Below are 12,596 nucleotides of genomic sequence, written 5' to 3'. Positions count from 1 at the left end.
GGCCAGCAGGACTGGGGAAGCGACTGCTGCCGTGTACTCACCACTGATGAGACCACGCCTCAAATACTGTGTTTAGTTTTGGGCCTCTCACTACAAGGAGAGCAACGAAGATGGTGAAGGGTCTAGAGCACAAGTGCTATGAGGAGCAGCTGAGGGAACTGGCACTGTTTTGATAAAAGGAGGCTGAAGGAAGACCTTATTGCTCTGTACAACCACCTGAAAGGAGGTTGTAGCAAGTCGGCTGTCAGTCTCTTTTCCCAAATAACAAGCGATAGGACAGGAGGAAACGGCCTCAGATTGTGACAGGGAGGTTTAGATTGGGTATTACTAAATTTTCTTCACTGAAAGGGTGGAGTCACCATTCCTGAAGGTAATTAAATGATGGGTAGATGTGGTGCTTAGGGACATGGTTTAGTGGTGGACTTGGCAATGCTGGATTAACACTTGGACTCAGTGATCTTAAAGGTCTTTTCCAACCTAAATGATTCTGTGATTCTGTGACTGTTGAAAGATCAGGAAAAGCTTAGGAAAGCAGATCTGTGTAAAGTGTAGAGGTAGAAACTGGTGCAGCATTGTTCCGAGAAGCTGATGGAGTAAAGCTTCGTCTCTCTCTATATGTTTATTAAAGGAGAGGTGTCTTTCTAGGGGAGAAGAAATACCAGGCTACCAGAGTCCTCTTCAAAGCATTATAAACAAGCCATTGAGCAAAAGGTGCTGCATATAACATGATATCTTAATAAAGGAATTACTACCCTTTTGCTCTTCCAGTCTCTTCCATGTAGGCAGGTTTCTGGGCTCAGGTAAACATTCCCTGCCACAGCTCACAAACAGGCTCTCCCCCAGATAATTGCTCTGCCCAGCATTCTCAAGTGTTCTCCATATACAATGGAGGAAACCCACTAGTGATTCTCTTGCAGCTGACTCCCATGCAACCAATATTTTCCCTCAGTGCTGAATAAACCTTTGTCAGCAACAACTGTATGTCAGCTGGTTACAGGAGCATATTGCCTCTGGAAGTGCACCCAGCCCATAGCGTCGTAAAACAGTTTTCTGCAGTGTGCCTCTCACCTATGCAAGATCCATCTCTGTTCTTCCTTTAGTTTATTCAGCATCTCTGAGTAATGGCTTTCTGTGGAAGCCCTAAAAGTTGTGACACTTTGTAGGCTGCCCTGGGAAGCTAAGAAATGTTCAAGGGAGCCTTAGTCTCAAGTACAATGACCAAAGAGCGGCCTGGCTAGGCTGCCCTCCATTGGGGAGTCCATATTCTACTAGAGAGTATCCACATGTCTCTAAGTATACAGAATAAACTGAAAAACTTCCTTTTTGAGCAGACAACATACGATTTTCACACAGGAACTATAAAGATGCATTTGCAAACACCACTTCAGCTTCCTGAAGGAAACTGCTGAGAGAAACTCAGAGGGAAAGGCAAGAAAAGAAGGTTCCTTTGCAGTCCTCTCCAGGAGAGAGACAGGAGATTCACTCCCACATCTATGCAGGGGAAGCTCAAGGCAAGATGAGAGACATAGCACAGTAGCAAACACTTCAACAACAGGCACTGTTACCTCAGCAACAGGCGTAGATTTTCCTGTTTCTCGATCTGTTCATACTTCACAGAAAGTACCAGGTAGCCCAAGGACATGTCACTGGAGTAAAAGTTCTGGTGCTCCTGAAAAACAGGAAGTCAAAATGCCTTACGCCCCCACACTTCTCAGAGAAGTTTACCAGAGTGTTTGCATGCAACCTGTCACTCAAGATTAGCTCATTTTTTTAACGAGCAATGGCATGCTTGAAGACATGCACATGCTGTCTCCCAGCCCCCTTAATGATCAAGGCATGATCATATCAAAGTTCATCCACTGTCAGTCCAGTTCCTCCTCAGCCGTGCATCATCAGAAGAGCTCCTGAGAAGAAACAGGATGAGAACATTCAGCAACACCTTTGGAAGAAATCGAGTTTCTTGTAAATAATTTTGTATCTTTCATGGCCTTTGTATCCATTCAGACTGCACAACTAAGTGGTGGTCTCCAGCACATTCAACTAGTTGTGGTCATGGGAATTTTCTAGACAAACAGTAACGGCAGGATCATTATACCAAATGGTTGGTCTCTAAAAGCCCTCAAATCTCAGGGAGGATTCCCTCAGAGCTCCAGGTAAATACTTTGCTGATGAAAACTGTTCTTAGCAGCGCCACTAAATGCTGCTTGATTTTTAGTGGAGTGTGCATCAGAGAGTCATTCAGTCAAACAATGAACAATAATGCAAACACTTTCACAGGCTCTATACAGAAATGACTGGCCATACTTTTCTCCTGAGTATACAGCCATGTTCCAGTGGCCTGGGTATAGCAATATGTATTTTTTATATATTTATTTCTAGATATATAAAAAACATATATATTGATATATATAACCTCTAACCTCAGAAAGTTAGTCTTTTGACAAGGGATGTGAACAGAAACCTCTAGGACTATGAGATTATTATATATGTGGAATCATCCAAAAATTATTAGATTGGTCCCATCTTCCTAGTGGAAAAACATTTTATGGCCAGTTTTTGGAGCTGGCTGCTACATAAACTCTGACAAAACAAAGAGCTGAGACTGAACTCATGCTTTCAGCAAAGAGTCCAAAATTATTGAATTTGAGGTTTAAGCAGGACAGAGACATCAACGAGAATGTCATGCAGAGGATCCGATTCTCTCTGGGTCAGATTTTCTAAGATTAATATCCTAACCTCTTGCTGCTAATGAGAACTTCTGTTGAAAGCAGGAGTAGTACATTCCAGTATGGTATGCTACTTCTGAGCTAAAAATGATGGAAGCTGGGGTAAGACTTCTGCTCAGCAAAGCAGAATAATAATAAATAAAACAAAGTAAACAATCCCAAAACTAAAATTGCCTTAGCTACCCTTCAGCAGGCAGAATTATCAGTGACTCCTCATGCCTCGGACCATAAAAATCAGGGGAGAGTCATACGGCAGCCTGCTGAAGGTGGAATCAGGAGCATGTCCACAGAGATCTTCAGTGCAGAACAGTTAAAAAAAAAAATCAAGGCTTTCTTTTGGTATCATTTGTACACAAGTCCCTTGCACTTTGCAAGTGCAGAGAGTTCAGTGATACCGGAATTCCTGTATCTCACTTGGAAGGAGTAATGATGATATGGCCCTGCTAGAGGAGCAGTATGGACCTGTGATATCAGGTCAGCAGAGAATCCTACAATCAGACTGAAAAAAATCATTCCCAGTTTGCCTCTCACCCTAGCTGGTTCTGGAAACCTTCAAGCACAACCCTGATTTTATGTTGACAAAAAAGAAAACATGGTTGGCATACACAAAGCTTCCAGAATATCACAGGATGAATGTCCATTAACAGATTTTCAGCAGATCTGTCAGTCTAGACAGGAAGCCTCCAGGAGGGGTACTGAAATATAAATTATATTAATATCTGTTTCTAGCGTTGCATACTACTAGTATTGTCATTCAGACAAGCCCAACCACTGCAGAACAGGTCCCCAGCACTGCTCAAAGCTCCACCTCTTCCTGCTTTTGAACTCCAGAGGCAGTCAAAGAGGGAGATCACTGAATAAGCAGTAGTGTGAGTATACCTGTCAGGCTTTCTTATCTCCTTATGCCATGAACTGAATCTCAGAAAAGATCATGGGTTTATTTGCATTTGTTCTTGATGGTTAAAATCATCCTGAGATCCAGTCTAGGAAATCAACCAACTCCTTAAACAGCCCGGCCCAGATGAACCTTAACAGCCAGTCAGCAAACATCCGCTTTATGAGACCAAACTCTTTTTCTCTATCTGCCAGACCGGAATTTTTAAAGTCAGGGAATACTTGGTACCAAACTTACTTAAATCAAACAACTATAAAACACATTGTCCAGTTTCTTCATACACATTCTGTGATGACCATTTGGCTTACTACTATTACGCTTTTTTTCCCCCTGGTCATCCCAGGGTTGGCATCTCTCCAGGAGCCTTAGAAGAGTTTCTTAACCAAATGTAAGCATTTTATGAGCAAATCTTTCTCTTCTGCTAATGCACAGAACGATGCACTCATCCAAGGGGATAGCATCAGCTTCACACGACAGGCCATACAGTAGTACATACCTTATTCACATCAGTTCAAAGCATTCTGTGGAATTGAAATGGAGTGGCTGTACAGTTTTTGTAAGTCCATCAGAGAGAGCCTGAGATACATTTCAGCCTTGAGGCTGGGTGGGAAGAGAAAACTCTGAAAGTCACCCTTACCTTCCCCAGAAAATGTTTGCGGTACAGCTTGGCTGTAGGGTCACTTTCCAGTTTCACTTTACCACTCCAGGAGAAGGGTATGTCAGACAGAGTTGGACTCAAGCTGGAGAGGTTGTGGCTGGTCCCTTCAATCCAGTAGCCCCCAAACTGGGGTAAGATAATGAGAGGATATGGCCACCCTTTCTGTAATACCTATTCAGAAGGACAGAGAACGTGAAAGCCAGTAAGCTGAAAGGCCAATAAAGTCCAAGGAAAAACAGAGGAGAACAGTACTAACTCACCTCATGGATGCTGGGGTAAGGAATATACTCCTCTTCTGTCTGAAATCAGAAGAGGCCATTAGCAAAAATGCGTGACATCTTTTAAAGTGTTATGCTCTTGTGATGATATAAGCTGTGCCCTCAGCTTCCACTGTGCCCTAGTCCATCTTTAGAGTTCTACTTTAGGATTCAAGATCAGACTCCATTTCCCAGGTCTCAGCATTATAATATACACCTTTAAGAACAATAAATTTAGGAGATTTCACTCATCTTCCTCCCTGAAACTACACAGAATACAGGCATGCAAAATGAGGAGGTAGGCAAACTATAGGCAAATTGGATTCAGTTAAGAGTGACAGCCCCTCTCCTTTCCTTCCAGGCATCGTTTGACAGTTGCTGTTCTGCAGACGGAGTTAGCAGTCTGGATGGTAGAAACAGTACTGCTATTTACAGTGAGATCAAGGTTGTGTCATCGCCATAGCTGGACCTGTTGTGTACAAGTGAGCAGTGCTGAGGCATGACTGCAAGAATAGGAGCAATATCTGAGCCACTTTACGCCAGTAGGACACCCCTTCCATCACCACAAAGAGCACTGACTATCTCTGTCAGAATTGAGCTATATAAATCCCCTGCATAGCTTTTTTTTTTTAAGGTGATTCCAAGATTAAATTCAAGGTCAAGGCTGATTTTAACGTTACTGTGCCTGAGCCGAGACTGAAGGAATGGAGAGAAAGAGCTGAGAATTTAAAGATGGGAATATGTTCTTTTTTTCCCTAATATCGAGGGAAACAGACTGGCTTTCTAGTAACATTTGTGAGTCCTCAAGCAGAAATAAATACAATGTAGTTTCATAAACACTATTGTAGCTCTTAACTGAATAAAATTAAAGAAATTACTTAGTCAAAACTAAGATTGTTAATAACAATAAACACTTACTGGCACCATTTAAATATGAAAATTATTGATTCTATTTCAGCTACACAGTTTCACCTTCTCCTGCAGCAACTTAAAAAAAAAGGGGGGGGGGGGGGGGGGGGGGGGGGGGCATATAGGCATTCTTGGACTGTTTGAAGGATCCCTGTTCATTCCAAGATGAACATACAGTGAAAGGGGGGGGGGTGGGGGGGTGGAGGGGAGCATATAGGCATTCTTGGACTGTTTGAAGGATCCCTGTTCATTCCAAGATGAAAATACAGTGTAAGCCAGGTCAGTAATTATCTGCCATTCTCAGCAACTTAGGAGGCAACAATGACTTGGCCTGACCTTGAGAGGAGCTGGAAGGGAACATCTTTGCTCGTCCAGACGACTCCCCTGGAAACGAAGTCACAGACAGTGAATCCCATGTTTTAGCATGTTTGTTTCACTTACCCTCTGTGTCCTTTTTCGCATCCCCAATATGCGTATTTTGTCTCTCTCTATAATCTTCTATTTTATGCAAGTTTAGAATCAACAGGAGTGAAGCTAGAACTTGACCACTCCCCTAGTCTGGCATTAAAATTGAAAAGCTCGCTCCTGTCTTACGTATCTTAAAAAGCAGGAAGTTGGCAGAAATCAAAAGAAGTTTCCCAAACTGATTCTCCTATTTCATTCTCTAATCTCTTCTAGCTACTTTACTTCCTATACCTAGCAATAAGAGAAGGAAGAGGTAAAGGCAGAATGGAAAACCCAGTAACTCAGGCACTTTATTCCTGTTCTACTCTTCCCTCTCCCTTGAAGATACCATCAGGCAGAGCATAGCGAACCCTAGAGCAGGGTTAAGAGTAGTAAGAAACACTTGTTTGGAGATTAGGGCCAGGCAAGAAGACTTTCTTATTAAGCAGCTTATGTGTCTTGCTTCCATCCACATAAGGGAACAAATCTGTCTCTTGGAGGTAAGACAGAAAATCAGAGCTGCTCTCCATCCACACATCTGACTAGTGCAAGTCTCCTGCAGGCAGCAAGGAGCCACAGAGCAATGCCCTGCACATCTGCTTTCCTGGGCACTGTTACTGAGAGGTGGGCATAAGACTACTGGATGCCTAGCTTCTTCCTGAATCAGCAGCCGGCATCCAGACTCGATTCCCTTTCTTACAGCTATTCCATCGTGTTTCTTCTCACCAGGACAAACGTAGCTCACTCCCACCACACTTCTGCAGCAGAAGCACACAAGAACAGGGAAATTTTAGTGAGGACGGCCCCAACACAGACTGAGCAGAGGCCCAGAACAAAAGAAGTCAAAGATATGGGAGACAACAGGCTGCATAAAATGCTGGTCATAGTCCAAGTGGGCATCAATGCAGACAGAATAGTAAGAGGCAGAATTTGCATTGTCAGATAGGGAGATAAAGACCAGGATTTAACTTGTAGCTTTCTCTTAGACACAATGCATGAGTATTTAACTACTGCCATCTAAATCTTGTAACTCTCATACCAGAACATGAGACTACAGAATGCTGAGACATACCAGAATGCTGAGACTACATTTTTATACACCATCAGTGCTGCTTAATGAACCAGCTAATCAGGGGTTCCAGACAGGATAAGCAGCTCTCAACTTTGTTTTGAAAATAAGCAGGATCTGATTTATCACAGCTATGGCTATGCAAGTATTCTACGTATTTCTACTTGTAAACGAGTATCTGGTAGAAATATGTAGATCTCAGTGGAGCTCTACAGTAGAGATTTAAGATGCTCAAGAGCAAAAGTTTAGGGCCAAAGCTCCAGCCATACAGAGCGGAAAAACTGCTAGTACCACAACAACATTAACATTGAGTAATAGCAACATTACATTGAGGATTAATAATGATTAGGATGCCCCTTGCATGAGCAACAAAAGAATTAAAAAAAATCTATTACACATAAAAACAAGGTTATAGAAAAATGAGAAAGCTTATTAAAAGAACAAAAAAATGAGCCATAAAAAAGATAAATCTTCGTGAAATGATGTAGAGACATTGAGTTCACAACAAATGCCTAACACCTCAAAAAACTCTTAGAAACACCAGAAGCAAACCAGAATGGCTAAACTCCCAGGGTAAGGGAGACTAGCAGCAGATGCATGAGGGCATTTTTCACAAGTCTAAAGTAGAGTTCAAACACAAAAAATAGCAATAACAACAAATTCTAGTTGGTGAAATATAGCAACATAGTAAAGCAAGTGAGGAACAATCTTCAGGTATCATAATAACAGAAAAAAACCCCTACTTTCCTTAACTGTATTAAAAGAAAGAAGCTTGCCAAAATGTCTAGAGGGTGACACAGAATCAAACCATAAAAGCTGAGCTTAGAGAGAGTTACCCCATCTCCCAAAATTTTTTTTTCACTTGTAATTTCAACAGCAGAGCCTGAGCAAATACCAGCTTAGAACTATTTTTCATAGGGAAATGTTGGAAGATCTGTTTAAATTGCAATGTCAATAGACAGCATTGACAAAACGAACAACAAATTACCAGGACATGGTGGGTTGTGAAATTAAGATGGAACAGAGGCTGACATGTGATCTTTACCTTTTTCAGAGGTAGTAGGAGTAACCATTTTGCATTTGGGGAAGTCATAAAGCTGAGAAGGAGGAGAGCATGCAATGTACATGCAAATGAGTGTTTTTTGTTGATGTGATATGGAGTTGATGGATCTTGTCAACCTAGTGTGCTGGGGATCAAGAGGAAAGCTAGCTTCTGAAACAGGGGTCTCGGGAACAGTTCTTTGGGGCAATAAAGTCATATCAAAACACGATTAAGACAGGAGGGACACATAGGTACCAAGCAGTCCCAGCCTTCTGGAAGAAAGTGTGGAAAGTACTGGGACAAACTTGCTATGCTCCTGCTGCACATGAAAATGACGGTTGGGAAACTGCCATTTTGTAAGATCATTCTCCCCTTCCTTGGCATTTTTGGCAGATCTGGTAACTGCAAAAGTTTTCCAGTTTCAAAGGAGGTCCTGGTAGTAGACGAGTATCTCAGAGAGGCCAGAGAAAAAACTTCCTGGGCTGCTGTAAAGGAGCTGCTGTTTGTATCTGTGCAGAGAGTAAGAGGAATGTGCCAGCACATTCCATGACTCTGCACTGCTAACGGAGCTCCTGGTAGGCTGGGAGCAGAAGATGCAGGCCTAAATATACCAACCTCTCCTCTAGAGTGAAGCTTAAGTTACTAGCAGAGATCTCATGCAGCCCTGGGCTGTATAGTCCAAAGCTTTAGAGAGTAACCAGGACCACAGGGAACTCACAGCGTAAGTTACCAAATGCCAAAGCATAGGCAGAGCAACTGGTTGATGATCGCATTCCTCAGGAAGGGAGGCACAAACTATAGCGGTTTCAGCCACCTGTTGAGACACCCTTCTGGTTTGGTCCAGTTTGGCTTGCAGCACTGCCTTTAAGGAAAGACCTTCCCTCACTGTATCCCTGGGTAGTTTACTGGAGACAGCACGGGCCTGCGAATCTGATACTCCCAGGGTCCTGTTCAGCGGAAACATCTGGCCTGAGCAGGATGAAAGAAAAGACAGCAGAGAAGAAAGCGTCCAGGTCCATAGTAAAGTCCAACGTGGTGTAATGATGCTATGATAACACGTTTTTTTTTTTACGGGGAGTGGTGCCTTGAGGGGACTAGTTCAAAATGGACAACTCACTTAGACATAAAAGGGGACACAGGAAAAAAAAATAAAAAGCATGAAGGTGCTATGTGAGAACATAATACTGAAAGATACGTTGAAACCGCACAAATGCAGAATAGAGGTAGTGAACATCTCACCATAAAAGACAAAGGCAGTAAGTGAGAGGGATTGGCTGTGCATGTGTGTGAAGATCTGCAATATCTGGGTTTACTGGCTGATAGAAGGTTTTCTTGCTTTCCAACGTTAGCACTGCAGAGCAAACTACAAACAATGTATTACTTCCTAAGTGTTTACTGTGTATTTTACAAATTATTTACTGTGACTTCACTGCCTCTGTACACACAGAACAATGCGGCCAGTAGCCCATTTACTTCAAGGAATGATTAATATAATTAAAAAGAAAAAAAAAAGGGGGGGGAACTTCATTCCCAGACCTTGGGGACAGGTTTCCGCACGTATACCCCATTTATTTCAAAAAAATATAAAAAAAAAAAAAAAAAAAAAAAAAAAGGGGGGGGGAACTTCATTCCCAGACCTTGGGGACAGGTTTCCGTCAGTATAAAAAGAAAGCACAGTTTTACCTACTAATTTATCACACATTATGTGAAATCGCTATGTTAATTTTCAGTCAGACCTTATACTCCAATGCGATTGTTAAAGTGCTCAAAAACTAATTCTATCCTGCAGCTTTGCTGTTGTTATTTTGCAGGGGAAACATCCAAGTCTCCTGCTTTGCCTTTTACTCACTTAATTGCTAATGAAAATCCCAGATTTAATTTTCAAAAGTGATTCAACAAATCTAAAGGATAGCCAGAGTCAAATGGAAGGCAAGGGAAAGCAAAAACAAACAAAAAAATTTACAGAATTAGTAAAAAATATAAAGAAAGGTCACAACAAATAATGAAAAGAAATACTTGGGGTGGCAGCTTTTTCTTTTGGAAAACACCTCTCTACTCTCTTCCCTTGTTTCAAAAAATTGCTGTCGTACTTAAACAGCAGTTACAATTCTCCTAGTGCAAGTCAGTGACAAAACAAACTAAATAAAGAAAACCAAACCACTATGCAGTCTTAACAATGGACAGCTAAGAAACTAATAGAGATGTAAATTTAGGAGGACTGCATATGTTGGAAATTCTCATCAGCTCCCTCCGTTACATCTCTGACTAAAGAGGTCAAAATCCAGTGAGACACAGTTTTCATATGGTTAAACTGGGAGCTAAGAAACACTGAGAATCTCAGGCAACACAGTCTTCCAGAAAGGTGTATCTGCTAGTGATTCTCCCTTACACAGATTTCAAAGGGCCTGCAAAGGACCGTCATAACTTTCAACACGTGCTTGAACTGAACAAGGAACTCTGCACGCCCAAGCTTACTTTCTAGCGCAGGGTTAAGTGAGTCCAGCACACTTCCAGAGTTTCTTACTCAAAAGCACTGAGGATATATCCCTAACGTAGTTTGGGTGTCAGTACATGGTTTCAAGGTCTGTGTCTGTCTACACATGAATATGTAGAAGATACAGACCTTCAGCTCCTCCTTCCCCCACTTCTCCTTCCTAGTCTGCCACATGGTACTGCAGCCCCGTAACTCTACACTCAGCATTTTGCAGCAACCTTCCACCTCCTCACCTTTACAGTCCCACCAAAGTCATGCATTTTAATCATATCCATAATTTGATTATCCAAATTCCAGAAAAGGAGTTAATTGTTCCTTGTAAGTTTAATTCCTGCACATAATAAAAGGCAGGAGTTATGTGCCATGTTACGTGTTATATCAGGACAAAATTAACCACAGTATTTTAGAGAAGGTGTACCGCTCAGAGAAAATACTGGTAGTCTGTAAGGATGCTCTGAGAACCAGCCGTCGGAAAAATTGAGTTCTAAAGACTTCATTGTTAGATATATAGCACATATAACATATTAGTATATTACTATTTATTTATTTATTAGGGCAGGGTTGGGTTTTCTTCCCTTTTAATTCTATTTTAATTTTTACTTAATTTTCCCTATTTTAATTTTATAATGTAATATATACAACTAAATGCACGTATTTCCATAAGACAATTAAGTCAGAGTCCTTCTTGCTTGTGCAAATTAAAGATGGGGACTACAGAACTTATTTCCTAAACTGTTCAACCTTGCTGAATGCAGCTATGTTAACATTCCACGAATCACAGAATCACATCTGACAGCAGCAGCTGCTATCCAGCAGAAACATAGCTTCTTGAAGAAGATGACAGAGATACCTTAATGCAACCTTGATTTTCTCTCAGAATCACACTTCTGCAAAGAACAGACAGAATTAAAATAATTTGTGTCTTCCATCATGCTGGTTGGAAAAGCGAACACAGGAAAACGCTTTTGAAATCCCAAAAGAATCGGTATGGGAGCTTAGGCCTAGAAGAACTCAACATTCTGCAAGCCTAAACTTAAGGCTGTTGGTAGTGAAGTGACAAGACAAATTATTTGATAATTTGTTTGTCTATGAAAAATCAAGAGATATCAAAGTTTAACAGAATAATTTCTCCTTACCTGCATTTTTTCAATCATCTCAAACAAGTCCACAGTCTGTGGAAAGGAAAAGACAACAGGGGAAAGAATTCAACATTTATAGAAGCTAACACTGTCTTCTGTGGTAACCCAGATATTGAAGGAGCCAACAGCCCCTTCCACGTTTTGGCACAGAAACTACTTGCCCGCTGAAGACAAGATAGAATCACTCTTCCTTAACTGACCGCATGGACTATACAACTGGCCAAATTGTCTTCAGCTTGTGTTGCAAAAGCTTGACCCAGAACCTGATTGGACAGGTATCAGGAATTTCTCTTTCAGTGGCACAGACAACTGACTCGATACAGCATAAGAATACGTAATAACAATACATAAATAAGGTACAGCGTAAGACATTATTAAATGAAGAAGTTTAGGATTCTCACAGTAGCGTGCATGCACACAAGCCTGCTTTCGGTTATTTCTCCTCCTCAGTGGCTCAAGGTACTTTCCTACCCTGAGTCCCAGGAATGTCAGCTGTCTTTACCTTGTTCGGGACAGCAGGAGCGACAGCACATGGAAAGCCTTGAGTGGGAGGGTCTATAGCATCACTGAAGCAGCGCGCCCCCTCCTCAGACCTCCTGCAACAGACAGATGAAACCTTCTAACTCTTTGAGAACTCAAGATGCCAGTGCTTGCCTGCAGCGCATCCTTTGCCTTCTGCTGTCTTCTGCTTACCCTTCCCATCCCCAGACCACTTCTTGCCTATGAGGAAGCTGTCATTCCCTGTGAGATTCCCTGAGCTTACCACTTCCCACCTGCAAACATTCTAGATACAGCAGCAAAAATCTTCTGGCCCCAACTGCTCTGTCTCTGTTCACATGCGCAGCTCTTGTGTAAGTGCTGAATGACCTTTTTTGCCAAGTTCCTCTTCTTACCATAGATTCGCAGCAGAATAAAAACAGGTGTCACAGGAAGCTTTGGGATCAGATGTCTAAATCGAACCAT

The 12,596-nt window shown here is 41.9% G+C and overlaps 1 protein-coding gene across 1 annotated transcript in view; it reads right to left on the bottom strand.

The window, feature by feature from the left end:
- Window positions 1-11,669, bottom strand: part of RAP1GAP (RAP1 GTPase activating protein) — a 32,014-nt gene extending 20,345 nt beyond the window's left edge. Inside the window, exons 1-5 of the mRNA XM_010141813.1 lie at window positions 11,631-11,669; window positions 5,782-5,829; window positions 4,540-4,578; window positions 4,259-4,450; window positions 1,566-1,669 (exon numbers count right to left, since the gene is read on the bottom strand). Of these exons, the coding sequence (XP_010140115.1) occupies window positions 1,566-1,669; window positions 4,259-4,450; window positions 4,540-4,578; window positions 5,782-5,829; window positions 11,631-11,648 (401 nt within the window). The 5' untranslated portion in view covers window positions 11,649-11,669. The remainder of the gene's footprint in view (window positions 1-1,565; window positions 1,670-4,258; window positions 4,451-4,539; window positions 4,579-5,781; window positions 5,830-11,630) is intronic.
- Window positions 11,670-12,596: the final 927 nt, after the last annotated feature.

The sequence above is a fragment of the Buceros rhinoceros genome, unplaced genomic scaffold (genome assembly GCF_000710305.1).
Source record: "Buceros rhinoceros silvestris isolate BGI_N320 unplaced genomic scaffold, ASM71030v1 scaffold17160, whole genome shotgun sequence".
Classification (NCBI taxonomy): Eukaryota; Metazoa; Chordata; class Aves; order Bucerotiformes; family Bucerotidae; genus Buceros; species Buceros rhinoceros.
The sequence above is the reverse complement of the archived record's forward strand: the minus strand, read 5'-3'. Positions and strand labels throughout refer to the sequence as shown.